Here is a 17,258-nt window from a genome sequence, read left to right as displayed (position 1 = left end):
CTTTATGGACAAACTGACACATAATTTAATCAGAACCACCTAATTTGTTTTCAATTCTGTTCATCTTTTTGTGAGTGGCGGCCTAATGGTTAGGGCATAGGGTTTGGAATCCTGAGGTTGTGAGTTTGAAACCCACTGCCACTCTGGCTCTCTGAGCAACACCACTAACCCCTGATCGCTCCCTGGGTGCTGCATATTGCCCCCCCCACCCCTCCCCAAAGGGCATGGGTTAGATGCAGAGAATGAATTTCTCCATTGTGAGATCAATAAAATTCTATATGTTTATTTTACCTGTAAAATTCAAGTCGCTTCTGTAGGGACTGCAGGTTTAATCCTCAGGTACCAGCCAGGCTCCAGTCCAAACAGAACTGGTCCAGTGTTCTTAACCGAAGCAGGTCCAGCAGCTTTGAGAGGATGAAGTGTCCCGTTGGTATCATTGACCCAGTTGCTTTATCTCCCGCACACATGGCGGGTTTCCATGTTTCCCCTGCTCCTCCATCGATCAGGGGAAACGGATCGCTCCGGTTCTGCTATAAATACTCCCAGAGCCGTCCGTGTCCTTGAACAGTCCTCCTCCTCTTCATCAGTTAGCAGTTATTTCTGTCTCGGTCTATAAACTGTAAAGTGGTGTCAGCCTCTGGACAAGCAGAGATTAACAAGAACCACGTACAGAACCTTCTGCACCCACTTTGGACACAGCCTGTGATGGTCCACTGATGCCCTTCAGACGTACCACTGTTTGTAATCAGCAGCCTCAGACCGGCACCAGAGCAGAACCTCAGGTGGTTCCAGTGTGTGGGACCTTCACTGCAAGCAGCAGTTCTGACAGAACTCTCCACACCAACAGAGAGAACACAGATTCCGATTGTTTGGTTCAGGAGAATAATTTAATGAGTTTACAGATTTGATATGTTCAAACTTTCACACCAACAGAACACATCCTGATCAGAACCAACAGATCTGTGGCTGTATTATTTCCCCTTAAACACTCAGAGGAGATGTTTATGTTCAACCTTCAGAACCTCAGAACCACCAAGTGAGAAGGACCATCTTCAGCTGTCTGAGTCAAAGGAAAGGAGTACCTGATAGAACCCGGATTATCGGAACATTACAAGGATCAGAGCAGAACCCAGGAACATCTGTTGGTACGGAGGGCCGGAGCTGAGGCAGATACAAATCCCTAAACCCAACCACCAGATGCAACCTGATGAAACTCAAGAGACTGGATCTGCACCAGCCTTCTGATGTCAGAAGTCAAGAATTCCTGCAGTGATCATTTCTCAATGTTCCCTCAGTTCATTTTCTAACAGTTTCATCAGATTTTATTTGAACTAACTAAGCTGGCATATCTGTTCCTCTCCCTTTACAGGACAGACGTGCAGAAGCAGAACCTTTCATTGCGATATTCTGGACAGAAAGTCAAAACTCTGATCTTTTTCTGGTCACTGAAGGCACCATAGCAGACCTGATTACAGTAAAAGAGTGTTTACACTGCTGATCCAGAGTCAATCAACACACATCAGAAAACTGAAAGGGCACATAATTCCCAATTGTTTAATTATTCACTAAAGATGAACTACCTTCTCTCCATTAATAAATATCACAGCATTTTCATATCTCTACGGCAGTCATTGTCAAACAGCGGTACGTTTACTGGTGGTGTTACGGAGCACGACTTTAATAAAAGTGAAATCTGGATCTCTGGAATTGTTTTATTTTATTTGACTGCAGCTGAAATCATCAGACCTGCAGAGATGCACTAAACTAAAATGGGACTAAAGTTGGTTCTGAACCATTTATAGAAGAAAAACTGAAAAAGAACAAGAAGGTCCAGTAAAACAAACAGTGTTCTGATCCTGAGCGTGAAGAACAGTCCGGAGTCAAAGGGGGTTTCAGTGTCACACATACACTTGGGCACTTTCAAAATAAAGGTTCTTCCCACCGGTTTGATCGAGCTTGAAGCTCATTGAGCGCTTGTGACTCTGCAGATGCCTTCATGCGGGGTGGCGGGGGTGTTCTGCTAGGTTTGGGTCAGATGTGTATTTTCAGGTGTGTGTGTGTGTTAGGAGGAGGAGGGCTTGCTGTAATCTTCTACCCCGGTGATGGTGGCTTTACAGAAGAAACAGTCCTTGTTGTTCATCAGATGTTGGTTGATGCAGGCTCTGCACAAAGAACACATTAGAATCAGAACCTGCAGAACTAAGAACGTTCTGACTAGGATAAAATTTAAGACAAAAAATAAAAATAAAAAAAACAGTTTTTCACTGGTATAGGTCTACACTACTGGGAACAGTCTAAACTGGATCTACTGGGAACAGTCTAACCGGATCCACTGGGAACAGCCTAAACCGGATCCACCGGGAACAGCCTAAACCGGATCCACTGGGAACAGCCTGAACCGGATCCACTGGGAACAGCCTAAACCGGATCCACTGGAAACAGCCTAAACCGGATCCACTGGAAACAGCCTAAACCGGATCCACTGGAAACAGCCTAAACCGGATCCACTGGGAACAGCCTAAACCGGATCCACTGGAAACAGCCTAAACCGGATCCACTGGAAACAGCCTAAACCGGATCCACTGGAAACAGCCTAAACCGGATCCACTGGAAACAGCCTAAACCGGATCCACTGGAAACAACCTAAACCGGATCCACTGGGAAGAGCCTAAACCGGATCCACTGGAAACAGCCTAAACCGGATCCACTGGAAACAGCCTAAACCGGATCCACTGGAAACAGCCTAAACCGGATCCACTGGAAACAGTCTGAACCGGATCCACTGGAAACAGTCTGAACCGGATCCACTGGAAACAGTCTGAACCGGATCCACTGGAAACAGTCTGAACCGGATCCACTGGAAACAGGCTGAACTGGATCCACTGGAAACAGCCTAAACTGGATCCACTGGGAACAGTCTGAACTGGATTCACTGGGAACAGCCTAAACTGGATCCACTGGGAACACCCTAAATTGGATCCACTGGGAACAGTCTACACTGGATCCACTGGGAACAGTCTACACTGGATCCACTGGGAACAGTCTAAACTGGATCCAGTGGGAACAGCCTAAACTGGATCCACTGGGAAGAGCCTAAACTGGATCCACTGGGAACAGTCTAGACTGGATCCACTGGGAACAGTCTACACTGGATCCACTGGGAACAGGCTGAACTGGATCCACTGGAAACAGCCTAAACTGGATCCACTGGGAACAGTCTGAACTGGATCCACTGGGAACAGCCTAAACTGGATCCACTGGGAACAGCCTAAATTGGATCCACTGGGAACAGTCTACACTGGATCCACTGGGAACAGTCTACACTGGATCCACTGGGAACAGTCTAAACTGGATCCAGTGGGAACAGCCTAAACTGGGTCCACTGGGAAGAGCCTAAACTGGATCCACTGGGAACAGTCTAGACTGGATCCACTGGGAACAGTCTACACTGGATCCACTGGGAACAGTCTAAACTGGATCCAGTGGGAACAGCCTAAACTGGATCCACTAGGAACAGCCTAAACTGGATCCACTAGGAACAGCCTAAACTGGATCCACTGTGAACAGCCTGAACTGGATCTACTGGGAACAGTAAATTTTAGGTGTCCCTTGATCACAATTCAAGAAAGGCTTTAAGTTTGCCAGACCCAGCTTTTGATGCAGATGCACAAGAAAAAAATTAGTGCAACCTTCTACATATTGTAAATGTAAGGTTGAAAATATAATTTTCCCCTTTTGTCAATAATATTTTGGGATTAACTTTTATTTAATTGTAAATAGTCAACTGATGACTTTTATGTATGAGCAGAATGAGCCAATAAACAAAAGTTAGCAAAATAAAGCCGGAGTGACCCATTTCATTTCCCCATAAAAGACAAAATATATCTAGAAAAATATTGCATCATTTGCTGCATTTTTCTTTTTAACTAAGCAAATCTTTTTCTACTAAAACTTCAGTGATTTGCAAATCAAATCATCTTTTAAAATACTGTTTGATTAAGTAACTTTTAATCTAGAAAATAATGTAAATCATAACTTTTGGCGTGCTTGGACAAATCTAACTTGACATTATTTGCCCTCATGCCAAAAAGACGCCACTGCTATACGCTGAATTTAATAAATAAAACGTAGTGCGTCTTTACATTCAACTACTTATGTTAGTTGTAATAAATACTTACTTAACAAACAAAATTAGTCTTATTACATTTTATTCAGCTTAGACTGATTTATAAAATATAGCAAAGCGGGAATGAGTGAATACAGAGAAATAATTATAGATATAATCCCTAAGAGATGTAAAACTATCAGCGTATGTCACTCGTATATGCTGTCAGACTTCTTGCCGCTTCATTTTGATGAAGTGGGCGGTAACTGTGACAGATCTGTTTTCAGCATGATCTATCAGTAGAATGAGCAACAATTTGTGCTCTCAGCTGTGTTTTAAACAAGTGGTTGAGGTTACTCTCATAGGGATGTTAAAACTTGGCTCCATGAAGTGCATTAACCCACCAAAGTTTCAATCAACCATGCTTGTCTTTCTATGACTTTACAAATGCTTTGCTTAATACCCTCCGGTACTCAGTAATGCAGCACAGCTCAACAGGAGCCATTTAGGTAATAATTACAACCCATAAAGTCTATTCTGCATCCTTGTTAACATTAAAATGTGTTCTAGACAGTTGCACATGTTCACGGTTATTCTTTTGCAAGGTTAAAGGGATGCTGTTATGCCACGTGTGGCTCTTTGGACTCACTTGCAGGACTTGTGCGAGCAGGGCCTGAACACAGCAGAGATGGAGTGGGCGTAGCAAATGGGACAGAGATCTTCCTCACTGGTTGGCTGAAAAAAGCAGAACGAGATCTTTTTATAACAACAGAACCAGTTTGCAACAAACCAGATCAACCCCTTTAATGCTGCTGCTGAGGTCACATGACAACAAGTGCCCCAGTTGGTGCAGTGCATTATGGGAGCTGGGAGTTAATATGAGGTTTCACAGTTGCACAGGTGGCTCCACTCATTCATCCATCCATAGTTTTAGAAATGAGTGACTAGATCAGATCCCTGAGAGGAGATGGAATATTATACGGCTCACAGTGAAATACTTTAAATTTCAAAGTTTCAATTAAAGAGTGTTACTGGAGGACGGAATAATTAATATATATCTATTTTTTGAAATATTACTTTTGTAAGATTAAAAAAGTATTTTAATGGCAAATCGAGGTCAATTGCAATTACCAAAAATAGTAATTTACCCAAATATGGTAAAAAAAATTAAAAATAATCCAAAGAGTGCTTCAATAAGAGATTCATGAAAACAAACTTATAGAAAGAAACAAGATCTCTCTTTAGAACATTAACGCTGGTACAGGACATGATTTTTTTAACTGTTTAAATTAGCTTCATGACTTTTTACTTTAAGTTTTAAAATAGCTTAATTTAAAAAAAAAAGGGTGTCATTTACATTAGAGAACACGTCTGATGAGTTGTGGCGCTTATATCCAAGCTACCAAAATTGATAAATTGGATGTTAAAGGGTTAAGATTATTTTACTGGTTTAGTAGGAAAACAGAAGCAGCTCTCAGGTGAAGTGAGCTGTAGAAACATCAAGATGAGAAAATTCTAATAAAAAGCTGATCAGAATGAATATCATTAAAATTACTCCTTATTAGAAATACGGCCCATTTGCGACCGGATGATTCACAGGAAGCTCAAACACCTCCGAGATGACTTTAAGAATAACTTAAAGAGAAACAGTACATCCTCAGAACTTCATGAGGAACCAGTAAACGACACAGTAGGAGGAGAAGGAAGAAGCTTTCCATCAAAATGAGTAACTGAAGCTGTTCCAGCAATATCTGCCGAGACTGAGCTGCACACACACAGACTGTGGATGGTTCTGTTCTCCATCAGCAGTAGGAGAACCCTAACCTGCAGTGGGCCGCTGATTGTTCCAGTATGATGATGGTGGACAGCTATCGGTTTTACACTGTTGATCTCAATCTCTAACCATGGAAAAAAAACTCCACAATACTGTCAGAGTCTTCAAATTGGGAAAGAATCCACGTCTCTGAACCTGGTTTCAGGACTGCAGTGTTGAAGTCCTGGTTTAGACAGCTCACACTGGACAGACTGCTGGTCCTGTGGGTCTGAAAGAGGCTGTAAGGACTATTTCCTGGAAGATGCTAACTAACAGACAGAGGTTCCTCCGCCTGGAAGATGTTTTTAGGAGCAGAACCAGATAGAGGAGCCTGTCTGCTGCTAATGTGCTTTATGTGGAGGTTCCAGCAGGTTCTCTGTGTTCAGACTGCAGCTCTATTCTGTCCAATCCGGAGCAGCAGGATGGTTATTTTACTGCAAGATGCTGCTGAGAGTCTAAAGGTCGTCTCTGTAAGGTCACTGCCTCCCTGCATGTCCTGCAGGACCCGTCAGAACCCGAGATGTGACCTTTCCATGAGTTTGGACCCTGTAGGGAGGTTCTGATCTCCAAACTTTGGTCTCATGTTGTTTAAGCAGAAATCTGGGCCACTGAGCAGAATTCCTGCAGGGAACCCAGATCCTGTGATGTTAATCCTGTTGTTAGCATGAAGAGGAGGGGGGTGCATGTAGGTCAGCAGAGGGAGGCAGCAGAGCCTCCTCTGACGGAGGACTAGGGGGGCACAGAGAGGACATGGAGGACTGTCTGAAGGTGGAGGAAAGGAGCGGTCTGAGCGGGTTGAGTTTATACATCAAAAACATGACGCCATCACACTGAGAACAGTCGAGTTTTCTGCTCACATTTAAAAATGTACATCATAACGAGGCGAGAACTTTCTGAACGAGATAAACGTTACCCTTTATGAAAACTAAGCTGGCATATCTGTTCCTCTCCCTTTACAGGACAGACGTGCAGAAGCAGAACCTTTCATTGCGATATTCTGGACAGAAAGTCAAAACTCTGATCTTTTTCTGGTCACTGAAGGCACCATAGCAGACCTGATTACAGTAAAAGAGTGTTTACACTGCTGATCCAGAGTCAATCAACACACATCAGAAAACTGAAAGGGCACAGAATTCCCAATTGTTTAATTATTCACTAAAGATGAACTACCTTCTCTCCATTAATAAATATCACAGCATTTTCATATCTCTACGGCAGTCATTGTCAAACAGCGGTACGTTTACTGGTGGTGTTACGGAGCACGACTTTAATAAAAGTGAAATCTGGATCTCTGGAATCGTTTTTTATTTTGAAAAACGATTTTTAGTGTGTGCTGGTCTAATTCATAACCTCTTATCAGTCCCTTATTAGCCAGTCAATGCATTGGCCGATTCTAACTAGGCAGACAAGGCGCCAGCCATTTCAGCACTGGACAGTACCACCCCAGGTTAAAGTAATAGTACACCCAAAACATGATTAGCCTTCATTTTCTACTCACCCCCATGCTGAACAACACCCTGGAGTACTTTTTTGATATCTCAAATGCATCTGGAGATCTGAGAGGCTTCTTGCTGTCTGCTGACATTCAAATAATGGAGGTCTATGGCGCCCGAGGCAGAAAGGTCCATAAAAGTCCACAAAAAATGTGTCAATATTCCTCCATACTGCTCGTCCAATGTATTGCAAGTGTCCTGAGTGGGTAGCATCCAGAATTTACTCGAAACGAAGTCATTAAGAATGTTTTTAGGGCATAAACAGTAGTGTATAGGATTTCCTGAAAGCGCGTTCACGACGCTACGGAAACCGCGGCAGACCAAACCAGACGAAAGTGCGCATTCAGCTCGGCAAAGAACTCATGCTCTTCCTCAACACTGAAGTCCTCAGACATTTTTCTTTCGTCGTTTCTTTCTTTGGACAGGTAAACAGCACATTTCTTCTTCTATGCTTGCATTATCTGCAGAGCAGACGCTGAATGTGCACTTTCGTCTGGTTTGGTCTGCCGGCTTCCGTAGACTCGTGAACGCGCTTTTAGGAAATCCTATACACTACTGTTTATGATCTAAAAACATTCTAAATGACTTCGTTTCGAGTAAATTATGGACGCTACCCACTCAGGACACTTGGAATACATTGGACGAGCAGTATGGAGGAATATTGACATGTTTTTTGTGGACTTTTATGGACCTTTCTGTCTCGGGCACCATAGACCTCCATTATTTGAATGTCAGCAGACAGCAAGAAGCCTCCCAGATCTCCAGATGCATTTGAGATATCAAAAAAGTACTCCAGAGTGTTGTTCAGCATGGGGGTGAGTAGAAAATGAAGGCTAATCATGTTTTGGGTGTACTATTCCTTTAAATCAGGTTCAGCACTGGACAGAGCCTGTGGTGACTGCACAGCAGGGGCAAACAAGTTAATTGTTTTGGCTAAGGGGTTCTGGGGGACTGCACATCACTCATCCTTTGAAACCCGTCCATCAAATTCTTTCCAATATTTCAGAATTTAACCCTTTGCCATTAGCCTGCACTTCAGACAGGACCCTAAATCCTTCAACAGCACCCATACGAGGCTCCCCAGGTTCAGCACTGGACAGGGCCTGTGGTGACTGCACAGCAGGGGCAGACAAGGTGCCAGCCATTTCAGCACTGGACAGTACCACCCCAGGTTCAATCAGGTTCAGCACTATCCCAACATTTGTCACTATCCCGACAAATGTAGGCGACTAGCGACAAATCTAACAGTATTTTTTGGCGTTGCTGGAAACTTTGGCGACATGTGAAAGCACCCATCTCTCTATAGACTGGAAAAACGATCTGAAAATAATTTAAGAAGTGTATTACTTAAGTGTATTTATCCTTAATGAAATGTATTTATCCTTAATTTGAGTAGGTAAATGAGATAGTTTGCCAATGGAATGAGTATTTTAACTATTAAAGTAAGATAATTAGATAAAATGCAATGGAAATAAGACAATGCAATTGTATTTTCTTATTTTAAATGGAAATTATCTTGTTCCATCGGCAAAATGTCTCTTTTACTTCCTCAATTCAAGAACAAATGCACTTATTTTAAGAAAAAAAGACTTATCTAGATTTGGATTTTTTTTCAGTGTAACGATTCTATCTTTAGTGAGCAACGCTGGTCACTATACAGTGGACAGAAACACAGACTTCTGGACAGAGAGACAAAGTATTCTACCCTTTCTACTAAAGCTGTGTGCTTTCCGTTGCCTCTTACAACAACATGTGTGCGACAAAGACTGCTCATCCCTCGCCTTGACTATATGAGAGCCCAGAAACAGGCTGGATGCAGAAAAACATCTCAGAGTTGAGCCGTCCTCTGTTGAGCTAGAAATTAAAAGTCAGACAACCAAACCTTTGGCTTCTAAGAAATGAAAATATTCCTGTCACAATCATTAAAAATAAGATGGTTACATTGAGACTGACACTAATGTTCTTACAGCTGTTAATGACTTGGTCCATTTTTTATTGCAGAGCAGTTCACATTACCACAATTACTAATATTCTGCTGACTAAAGTCATTTTCCTCAAAGAGGTTCAGATTATTTGCAGTGCGTCTGTAAATGGCCTTATCCGTTTCTCTGAACAACAGTTATCCTTTTTGGTTGCCAAGTCCTGCACTACAGTATATTACATTTATGCATTTCAAACATAAAATTTTTGTAGCTGTGGAAGTAAAAACATAAACCACATTCAAACTACCCATAAACTGTTTTATCTCCATTTTGTTGTATATTGTTGTGTTTTATAGGCTGACATTGTGGTGGTACTTGAAGATCTCACATTAGTTTAAGGTGGTATTCAGAGAAAAGAGTTTGAGAGCATCTGATCAACAGTTATTCAAAAGATCAACATGGTTTTCATTGTCTGATCTACTTTGCTCCTATGATTCGCAGCGGTTCGGATCAGATCAGAGCCTCTGCGGTTCCGAGGACATGACGGAAACTCAGTGATCAAATCCCAAACAGCGGGAATGCTCCTGCTTCGTACGCCATTTTTAGATCTGCTCTGAAAACCCACCTCTTCTTGATGCCAGGCGCTGAACCAATACTAGTTGTGGATTCTATTTTATAGAAACTGCTTTATTTACATGTTTTTTTTCTGAATCATTCTGTTTAAATTTCTAGTTTTTTTTGTTGCTGTTTCTTTGAATTGTTCTCATTTTTCATCAGTCAGTTCCTGCTGTTAATAATATGAATGTTTCCATTTAGGACTGAAACAAATGGGCCGGAGAAGAACACGGTTTATTCCAAACTTCCTGCAGAGCAGACGTTCTCACTGAACCTGAACAAATTTACAGCAGAAGGAAGATGATCTCCGTTAAAGGTCAACCGGACACTCAGCAGCGCTGTGGAGCACCTGGTTCTGGTGCTTCAAGTTGCTGTCCTGGTGATTCCAAGCAAACAGAGGGTTCTGGGTCGCTGTGTGTGTGTTAATGGAAACACTGGGAGAACTGGAGATGGCAGCTTTTCAAACACTTATGATTTAATCAGTTAGGGCTGAAGGAGAAAACTGCTCCAGGATCAGCTGCTGGGTTTCTGTTGATTCTGGAGGATGACAGGTTCTGATTGGTTAGCTTCTACAGAAAACATGTCCTCCTTTATACATTCAGATCCGAGCAGAACCAGATGAACACCTGGTGATCGGGTCCATCTAAGAAAACTGTGGCAGGTGATTAACTTCTGAGATTCAACGGGTTTGGATCAGAACCAGAAAGGCAGCCCGTGAGCAGAGCCCTGTGTCTGTGTGAGGAATTGATAATGGATAAGAACCAGACCAGCTGCAGAGAAGACAAACACAGGAGACCACGCCACAACAGCTTGAGGTTGGAGAAGCTCCCGGACCAGGACCTGAGCGGTTTGGAGTTCCAGAGGGTTCAGGATTGATTTGCTAGAATTCAAGGAATCCAAACCAGAAGATTTAGGCTGGATATCAGGAGTTCCCAGACATGAACCAGGGCCCTGATCTACAAAAGCATGCACAACTCCCATTCTGAATGTTTCCAGTAGGGAGACATTTCTAAATCTGAGGTGCACAAAAATAATTTCGTAGCCTGAAGCTGCGGGCGCACGTCACCACACTGTTTACCTTAATACAACCCATAGTCTTGCATGTTTTTTCAAATACTACTGCAGGGGCAGGGCTCCTCCAGGTTTACAATCCATTCTGAGTAAACATTGGAAATAAAACAAATTTTGGGGAAAAAAATTGTTAAATTCTCATATTTTAAAACAATTCAGCATTTCTGTTTTTTTTTGCCAAATATCCCTGTTGTTTACACACACACTTGTTTTACCAGCTGAAACAAAAAACTTTCACATCACAGGTTTTGTGGGGAACCTCCTGTGGAGTTAATATCTAAACATAATTTAATATCCTGGGTTGATTCCGTTCACAGATGGCTGCCACTAATCCTAATGTTGGTGGCTGAGAAACCTAAACCCAGGATAAGTGGGTTTAATATGATTTCATTTAATTCCTGTTGGGAACGGCTTCTGCTGTGCATGTGCGTGTAATGTTTACATTCTGTCTGTTTGAACATTGAGCTCACTGATTGTAATGCAAACCAAAACCTTATTCAAGTATATTAATATGGCCTCCATATTACTATTGTTAATATGCCACCACTTTATTTTTTTATTCTTTTTTTATTTTTGTTTCAACGAATATTAAGCTTACATCTAACTGCAATTTCTGTTATGGTTTTTAGATTTAATTAATAAAAGCTAAAGAAAAAAATAGGAGCAATTAGTTGATTTTTGGTGTCTTTTTTTTTCCTCCATATAAAATGTCATCAACATTTTTAAGGCAGGTCATAAATCTTTGTGAATTAACACATTTTTAGCATGTTAATTTTCAGACGTGTCGACAATGCGTTGCAGTTTTCTTTTTATGTTCACGAGCTTCGTTCAGCAGTTCTCGTCTCTGATCTCCTCTAATGGGACCTCAGGTCCACCGCCTCCTGCCTGCAGCCCAGCCTGACGTCATTCCCACCCTCTCAGTGTTTCAGAGACCCATCAGAGATCCATTAGGGAGGCTGTGGTTCTTCTGAACTCGCAGCACTTTAACTCTGAGCAGCTGAACTTCAGAGTGATGACCTGCGATACTGTCCATTACGAACCTCTGCTGAGAAAGTTGCACTTTATTAGATTTACAGTCTGTGTGAACCTGACGTTGCAGATCAGAGATTTATCCTCTCTGTGTATCCATCGGTGATAAATCCTGCTATGCAGAGGCCCGGCCCAGCCCGGCTCAGGTTTCCAGACTGAGAGGAGAAGGAGGACGCCTGGAATCTTGTTCCGTCACATTCAGCTGCTGGGAAGGCTGTCGGCTGGCCAACAACTTCTGAGGAAAACCAAACTGCTGGAGGCTATGAGTAGGAAGGAGCTGCTGAGGATCTGATTGAATGTTTGGGCCCAGATTGATCCCAGAAATAGAGCAGGTGCAGACAATGGTGGGATGTCTCAGCTGCCGGGAAGAAGCAGAGGCTCTACTGCTGCTCCGACCTCAGAACCAGCATCTTAGGACAACTTAGAAAATGCATCACCATAGGAGAGGATGTGAGGTGCGGCGCTCAAAGCTTTAGAGGCAGAACTTACTGCTGTGGAGGCGGCGGCCTGTTTAGACTCTTCAGTGAGAAACTCCAGCATCATCTCAACCTTCTGCTTCTCCTCCTGGCTGATGTAGTCGGTGTCTGTGGGCAGGAAAACACAGAACGGGATTTAATGACTCACACATCGGCCTAAAAGGGTTCTGACAGGTTACAGCTTCAGAACATGACGTCTTCTGTACTTTTAACCCCTTGGTTCTACAGACACAGAGCAGAAACAGATTCAACGGTGTGTGTGTGGAATCTAAAGCTGCTTAAAAACATGATTGGATCTGATCTCAGCCTCTGACAGATGACTCGTTAAAAACAGTGCTTCATCTGCAGGTCCAAGTAAAACCCAGAGAACAGAACAGGTTTGCCTCTGATACTAAGACAGATGTTCAGCTACACAATCAAAAGCAATCAGCAGTCAGTCAGAATTTATCTGGTGCCAAAATCTGATGGAGCTAAAAACCTCAGAACATCCATCTGGATCTTAGCTGATCCAACGTGTCTAAAGCTCAGCATCCATTTAATGTCGGACTCTTCCACAAACCTTCAGGATCACATCAGGTTTCAGTCTGGTTCTGTTGCGGGATTAAGTCCTGGAACATCTTTTCCATTCCTCTGGGTTTTCAGCCTCAAGTATAAAATATGTGAAATTCACCAAAATTTACCACAACTCTGTTCTGAAAACCAATGTTCTATAATCCAATATTCAGTTATCTCAACATTCTAAAATCCATTGTTCTATAATCTAATACTCTGATGTCTCAATGTGCCATAAGCCAATGTTATGTTCATGTATGCTAATCCAATGTTTTATTTTAATCTAATAATCCAATTTTTTGTTTTAATCTAATAATCCAAGGTCTTATTTTAATCTAATAATCCAAGGTTTTATTTTAATTTAATAATCCAAGGTTTTATTTTAATCTAATAATCCAATGTTTTATTTTAATCTAATAATCCAATGTTTTATTTTAATCTAATAATCCAAGGTTTTATTGGGATCTAATAATCCATTGTTTTATTTTGTTCTAATAATCCAATGATTTATTTTAATCTAATAATCCAAGGTTTTATTTTAATCTAATAATCCAAGGTTTTATTTGGATCTAATAATCCATTGCTTTATTTTGTTCTAATAATCCAATGATTTATTTTAATCTAATAATCCAAGGTTTTATTTTAATCTAATAATCCAAGGTTTTATTTTAATTTAATAATCCAATGTTTTATTTTAATCTAATAATCCAAGGTTTTATTTTAATCTAATAATCCAATGTTTTATTTTAATTTAATAATTCAATGTTTTATTTGGATCTAATAATCCATTGTTTTATTTTGTTCAAATAGTCCAATGATTTATTTTAATCTAATAATCCAAGGTTTTATTTTAATCTGATTACTAAAGTCTATTGTTCTACAATAAAATATTTTGTGAATTCAAATAGTCTGTTAATCCATTGTTATGACAATCAATTCTATGTTAAAATGATAATCTAATAATCCACACTCTTCTTCAGTCACCAATAACAAACTCTAAAGAGCTCAAACTTTTCACCCAGCCTTCCTTCACACACAGATGTGTGTGGAACCCTGCTGTTGCCACGGTTCCAACATGAGGTCCCTAAAGTCTCCTTGGACCTTCTGACCTGTTCATAGCCGTATCAATCTCAAAGTTTAGATGATGTCACTTCCTCTGGGACAGAACTTTTGGTTATCTGAGCAGCTTCTGAGAGTCCAGGCTCATACTGAGGAGTCCTGTAACATTAGAGAACCTGGGAGGAGTTGTGGAAGTCTTGGGTCTTTCTACAGAACATCAGATAGTTCTGGGTGGTCTTCTTGGACAGAGGAAGCTTCTCACTGTGGGCGTAGATAAGCAACATCGAACTGCTGATGAAGTTCAGTTGCTGGTCTTGTTGGATCTCATTGAACTTCTTCACTGCAGCAGAACTTGTCATCCTGAAGTTCTTGATTTTCTTCCAACTCCAGGGCTGCTCTGACCCTCAGTGAAGATCCTTTAGTGTTTCCTTAGTACCTCTACCTTCATTAGAACATCTGAGCTGTAGGGTTCAGAGAAAGGGAAGATCTGCAGGCTTCTTGATATTTATAGGAAAACTCTTGAAAACTTTCTAACATCAGGAAATGCTGAGGCTGCAGACACATACCTCTGCAGACCTCACAGTGGTTCTGGTCACCGAGTGGACATGAACAGAAGCTCAGTGGAGACTAAAGGATGTTAAAGTGCCACTTCCCGACCGCAGTGTGATCAGATGAGAGGTTCCGTACAGACAACTTCAACAGCTGGGTCAAAAGGTTGAAGTAAAGATGATCCAGATCCATGGAGCTCACAGACAGCTGGTAGATAGACTGTAGGAACCAGCTAATACACTGAGTCATTTTTGAAAAAAGTAGTTTTCCTGCACCGTACTTTTTACTTTTACTTGAGTAATCCTCTGAAGTATCTGAGTAAACGGTCTGTCTACTCTTTCCACTTTGGATTACCTCCCTGAACGAAGAGTAAACCTGTTTTATTAAAAAAAATTATAATAAATCACATTAAAAAGATTCTTCCTATTTCTAAAAAAACTGGCGCTTTGATGTAGTTTTCTGCTGAGTCATGCAGAGGTGGGGCTAATATGTCTTATAACAGAAGATACTTGATTCTAACTTGAATATATCACCTGCCGGAAGGACTGGTTTCATTAGCTTGGTGTTGGTAGAGCTTCTTCTGCCTGATTTGTTTTTATTTTCCAATCACCTTTATTGTTTTCTTGTTTATCTTAGTCTAAAACAACATAATTTATATAAAACTTTGAAATTCAGTTACATAATTAAATATACAATATTAATAATAGTAATCTTAAATATGTGAAAACGTTTTACTGTTTTGGGCTGAAATCTTTTCTAAGCTGGGATTTAAACAATCCAGGAGAGACCCTCCATCAGTTAAATCCTCCTCTCCTCCTATTTGATGGGGTTCGATCCATGTCTCCATTTCCTCCTGCTCCATCAGACGGATCGTGTTTCTGTGGTGAACCGACAGCGCCTCATCTGAGCTGCGATATTGGTGTGTTGGCCCGCTGCCAGGTGGATGATCCCTGCTCCAGCAGGATGGGTGGAGGTGAAGGCCGGCTGTTAGCAGAGGAACTGACAGCTTCTGCTGGCAGAACCCAACAATCAGAAAGTCTAAAATATTTGCCCACAAACCAGAGTCCATTAAAGGTCCGCCGGGCGATCCAGGTTAGTTTTAACTGCTAGAAACGGACCGCCTGAACCTCTCAGGAGCTGTGCTCCTACTGCAGGAACATTTGGTCCTTAATTCTGTTCACACAGGCGAAGGAAAGACTCAAATCTCACATGTTGGACCCTCAGATAGAGACAAAAGTCCTCCTGATCCGATCCAACAGAATCTCAGCTGCTAGGTTTGATCACCCACCTGCTGCTTCAGAAAGAGGAGACGAGAAGAGTCACTTCCTCCACGAGAGGAGTCACAGACTCCACTTCTGGTTCATGATCGCAGACTGAACAGAAAGCTTAATGGAGATCCTAATAAGAAGGACTGATCTCAGAAATGGTTCTAGATCAGAAACTGACATCTCTTCTGCAGCTCATTCCTTTGTTTATTTCACGCCAAACTCCTCGCCCGTCTGACTGACCCAGGGCGGTTTCAGCCCAGCAGATGGGTCTGAACCGGATGTGGACTCCCCAGAACCCAGATCAGTCCTCAGCAGTCTAATCTCAAACAGGTTGGTGCCAGGGGCTGACAGACGGCACGTCTGGCTTCCACTAACCCTACATGATGCTACACAGGGTGGTCATGGAAACTGCTGGTGTTCCCATGGCAACAGAGTTAGATGCTGTTGTGACAAGACCAGCCTCACCTGGCAACAGGAAACACAGACACACAACCACAGCACAACACTTTGAAGAGCAGATGGTGGGACAGAGGCTCCGGGTCTCTATGGCTCCTGGTCTATGAAGATTCAGGTCCAGGTCTCTTTCTTCAAATTTTGCCACACAATATTCAGTTTGAAGTGTTACGATGGTTCTGATGTGGTGAAATATTCACCTTGTGACCAATCAGGGATTTCTATGAATGGTTCAGTAGAACATGGACCTGAAGTTCTACTTAACTTAAACCCTGCTGACCCCAGAACCATCCAAGGGTTCTGATGTTCATGGGTTCGGAATGCTTGGGTTAAAATGCCTTCCATGTTTTTGTGTTTCTGACATCAGTCTGTTCTTAGTGGATGAAGGTCCTTTATCAGAACACATAAAAACCTAAAGCAGTCAACACAAATTTAAAGTAAATTAAAGGTTTCTGCAGCTCAGGCAGAGCCTGTAGAAACATCTAGGAACGCCTGGAGGAACTCACATGCATGCAGGGAGAAATGTTTCCTCTCTGAGGAGTTTACAGCTGCAGAAGGAGCCAGAGGAGCCACAGAGGAACCCAAAGAGGCGGCCACAGGACGGCTGACAGATGACGCATTGGGGGGGTCTCCTGGCTCTCCTAGGAGGTGCTGGATGGAGTGGAGCTGGAAGCAGGGGTCAGAGAGGAGGACGGCGGCAGCTCGAGATGTTCTGCAGAGACACGAAGTGAAGAAAGATGTGATCAGATGTTTGACATCAGCAGCTCAGAGGGCTGGACCTGCACACACCTGACCATGCAGAGGAGCATTTCAGTTCATTCTTAGTTTCCAAGTAAGAATTCGCCACAACACC

The 17,258-nt window shown here is 42.1% G+C and overlaps 1 protein-coding gene across 4 annotated transcripts in view; it reads right to left on the bottom strand.

The window, feature by feature from the left end:
• Positions 1-1,722: 1,722 nt before the first annotated feature.
• The window catches only part of LOC119794296 (E3 ubiquitin-protein ligase RNF123), a 65,815-nt gene continuing 50,279 nt past the window's right edge, over positions 1,723-17,258 (bottom strand). For all 4 annotated transcript variants that reach the window (XM_038301781.1, XM_038301778.1, XM_038301780.1 and 1 more), the window contains exons 37-40: positions 16,912-17,117; positions 12,538-12,632; positions 4,755-4,840; positions 1,723-2,162 (exon numbers count right to left, since the gene is read on the bottom strand). In XM_038301781.1, coding sequence (XP_038157709.1) covers positions 2,063-2,162; positions 4,755-4,840; positions 12,538-12,632; positions 16,912-17,117 — 487 coding nt within the window. In that variant the 3' untranslated portion in view covers positions 1,723-2,062. The remainder of the gene's footprint in view (positions 2,163-4,754; positions 4,841-12,537; positions 12,633-16,911; positions 17,118-17,258) is intronic.

The sequence above is a fragment of the Cyprinodon tularosa genome, unplaced genomic scaffold (assembly GCF_016077235.1).
Source record: "Cyprinodon tularosa strain WSP-4 unplaced genomic scaffold, ASM1607723v1 ctg474, whole genome shotgun sequence".
Taxonomy (NCBI): Eukaryota; Metazoa; Chordata; class Actinopteri; order Cyprinodontiformes; family Cyprinodontidae; genus Cyprinodon; species Cyprinodon tularosa.
Note: the sequence above shows the minus strand (reverse complement) of the source record. Positions and strands in the feature narration are given on the sequence as shown.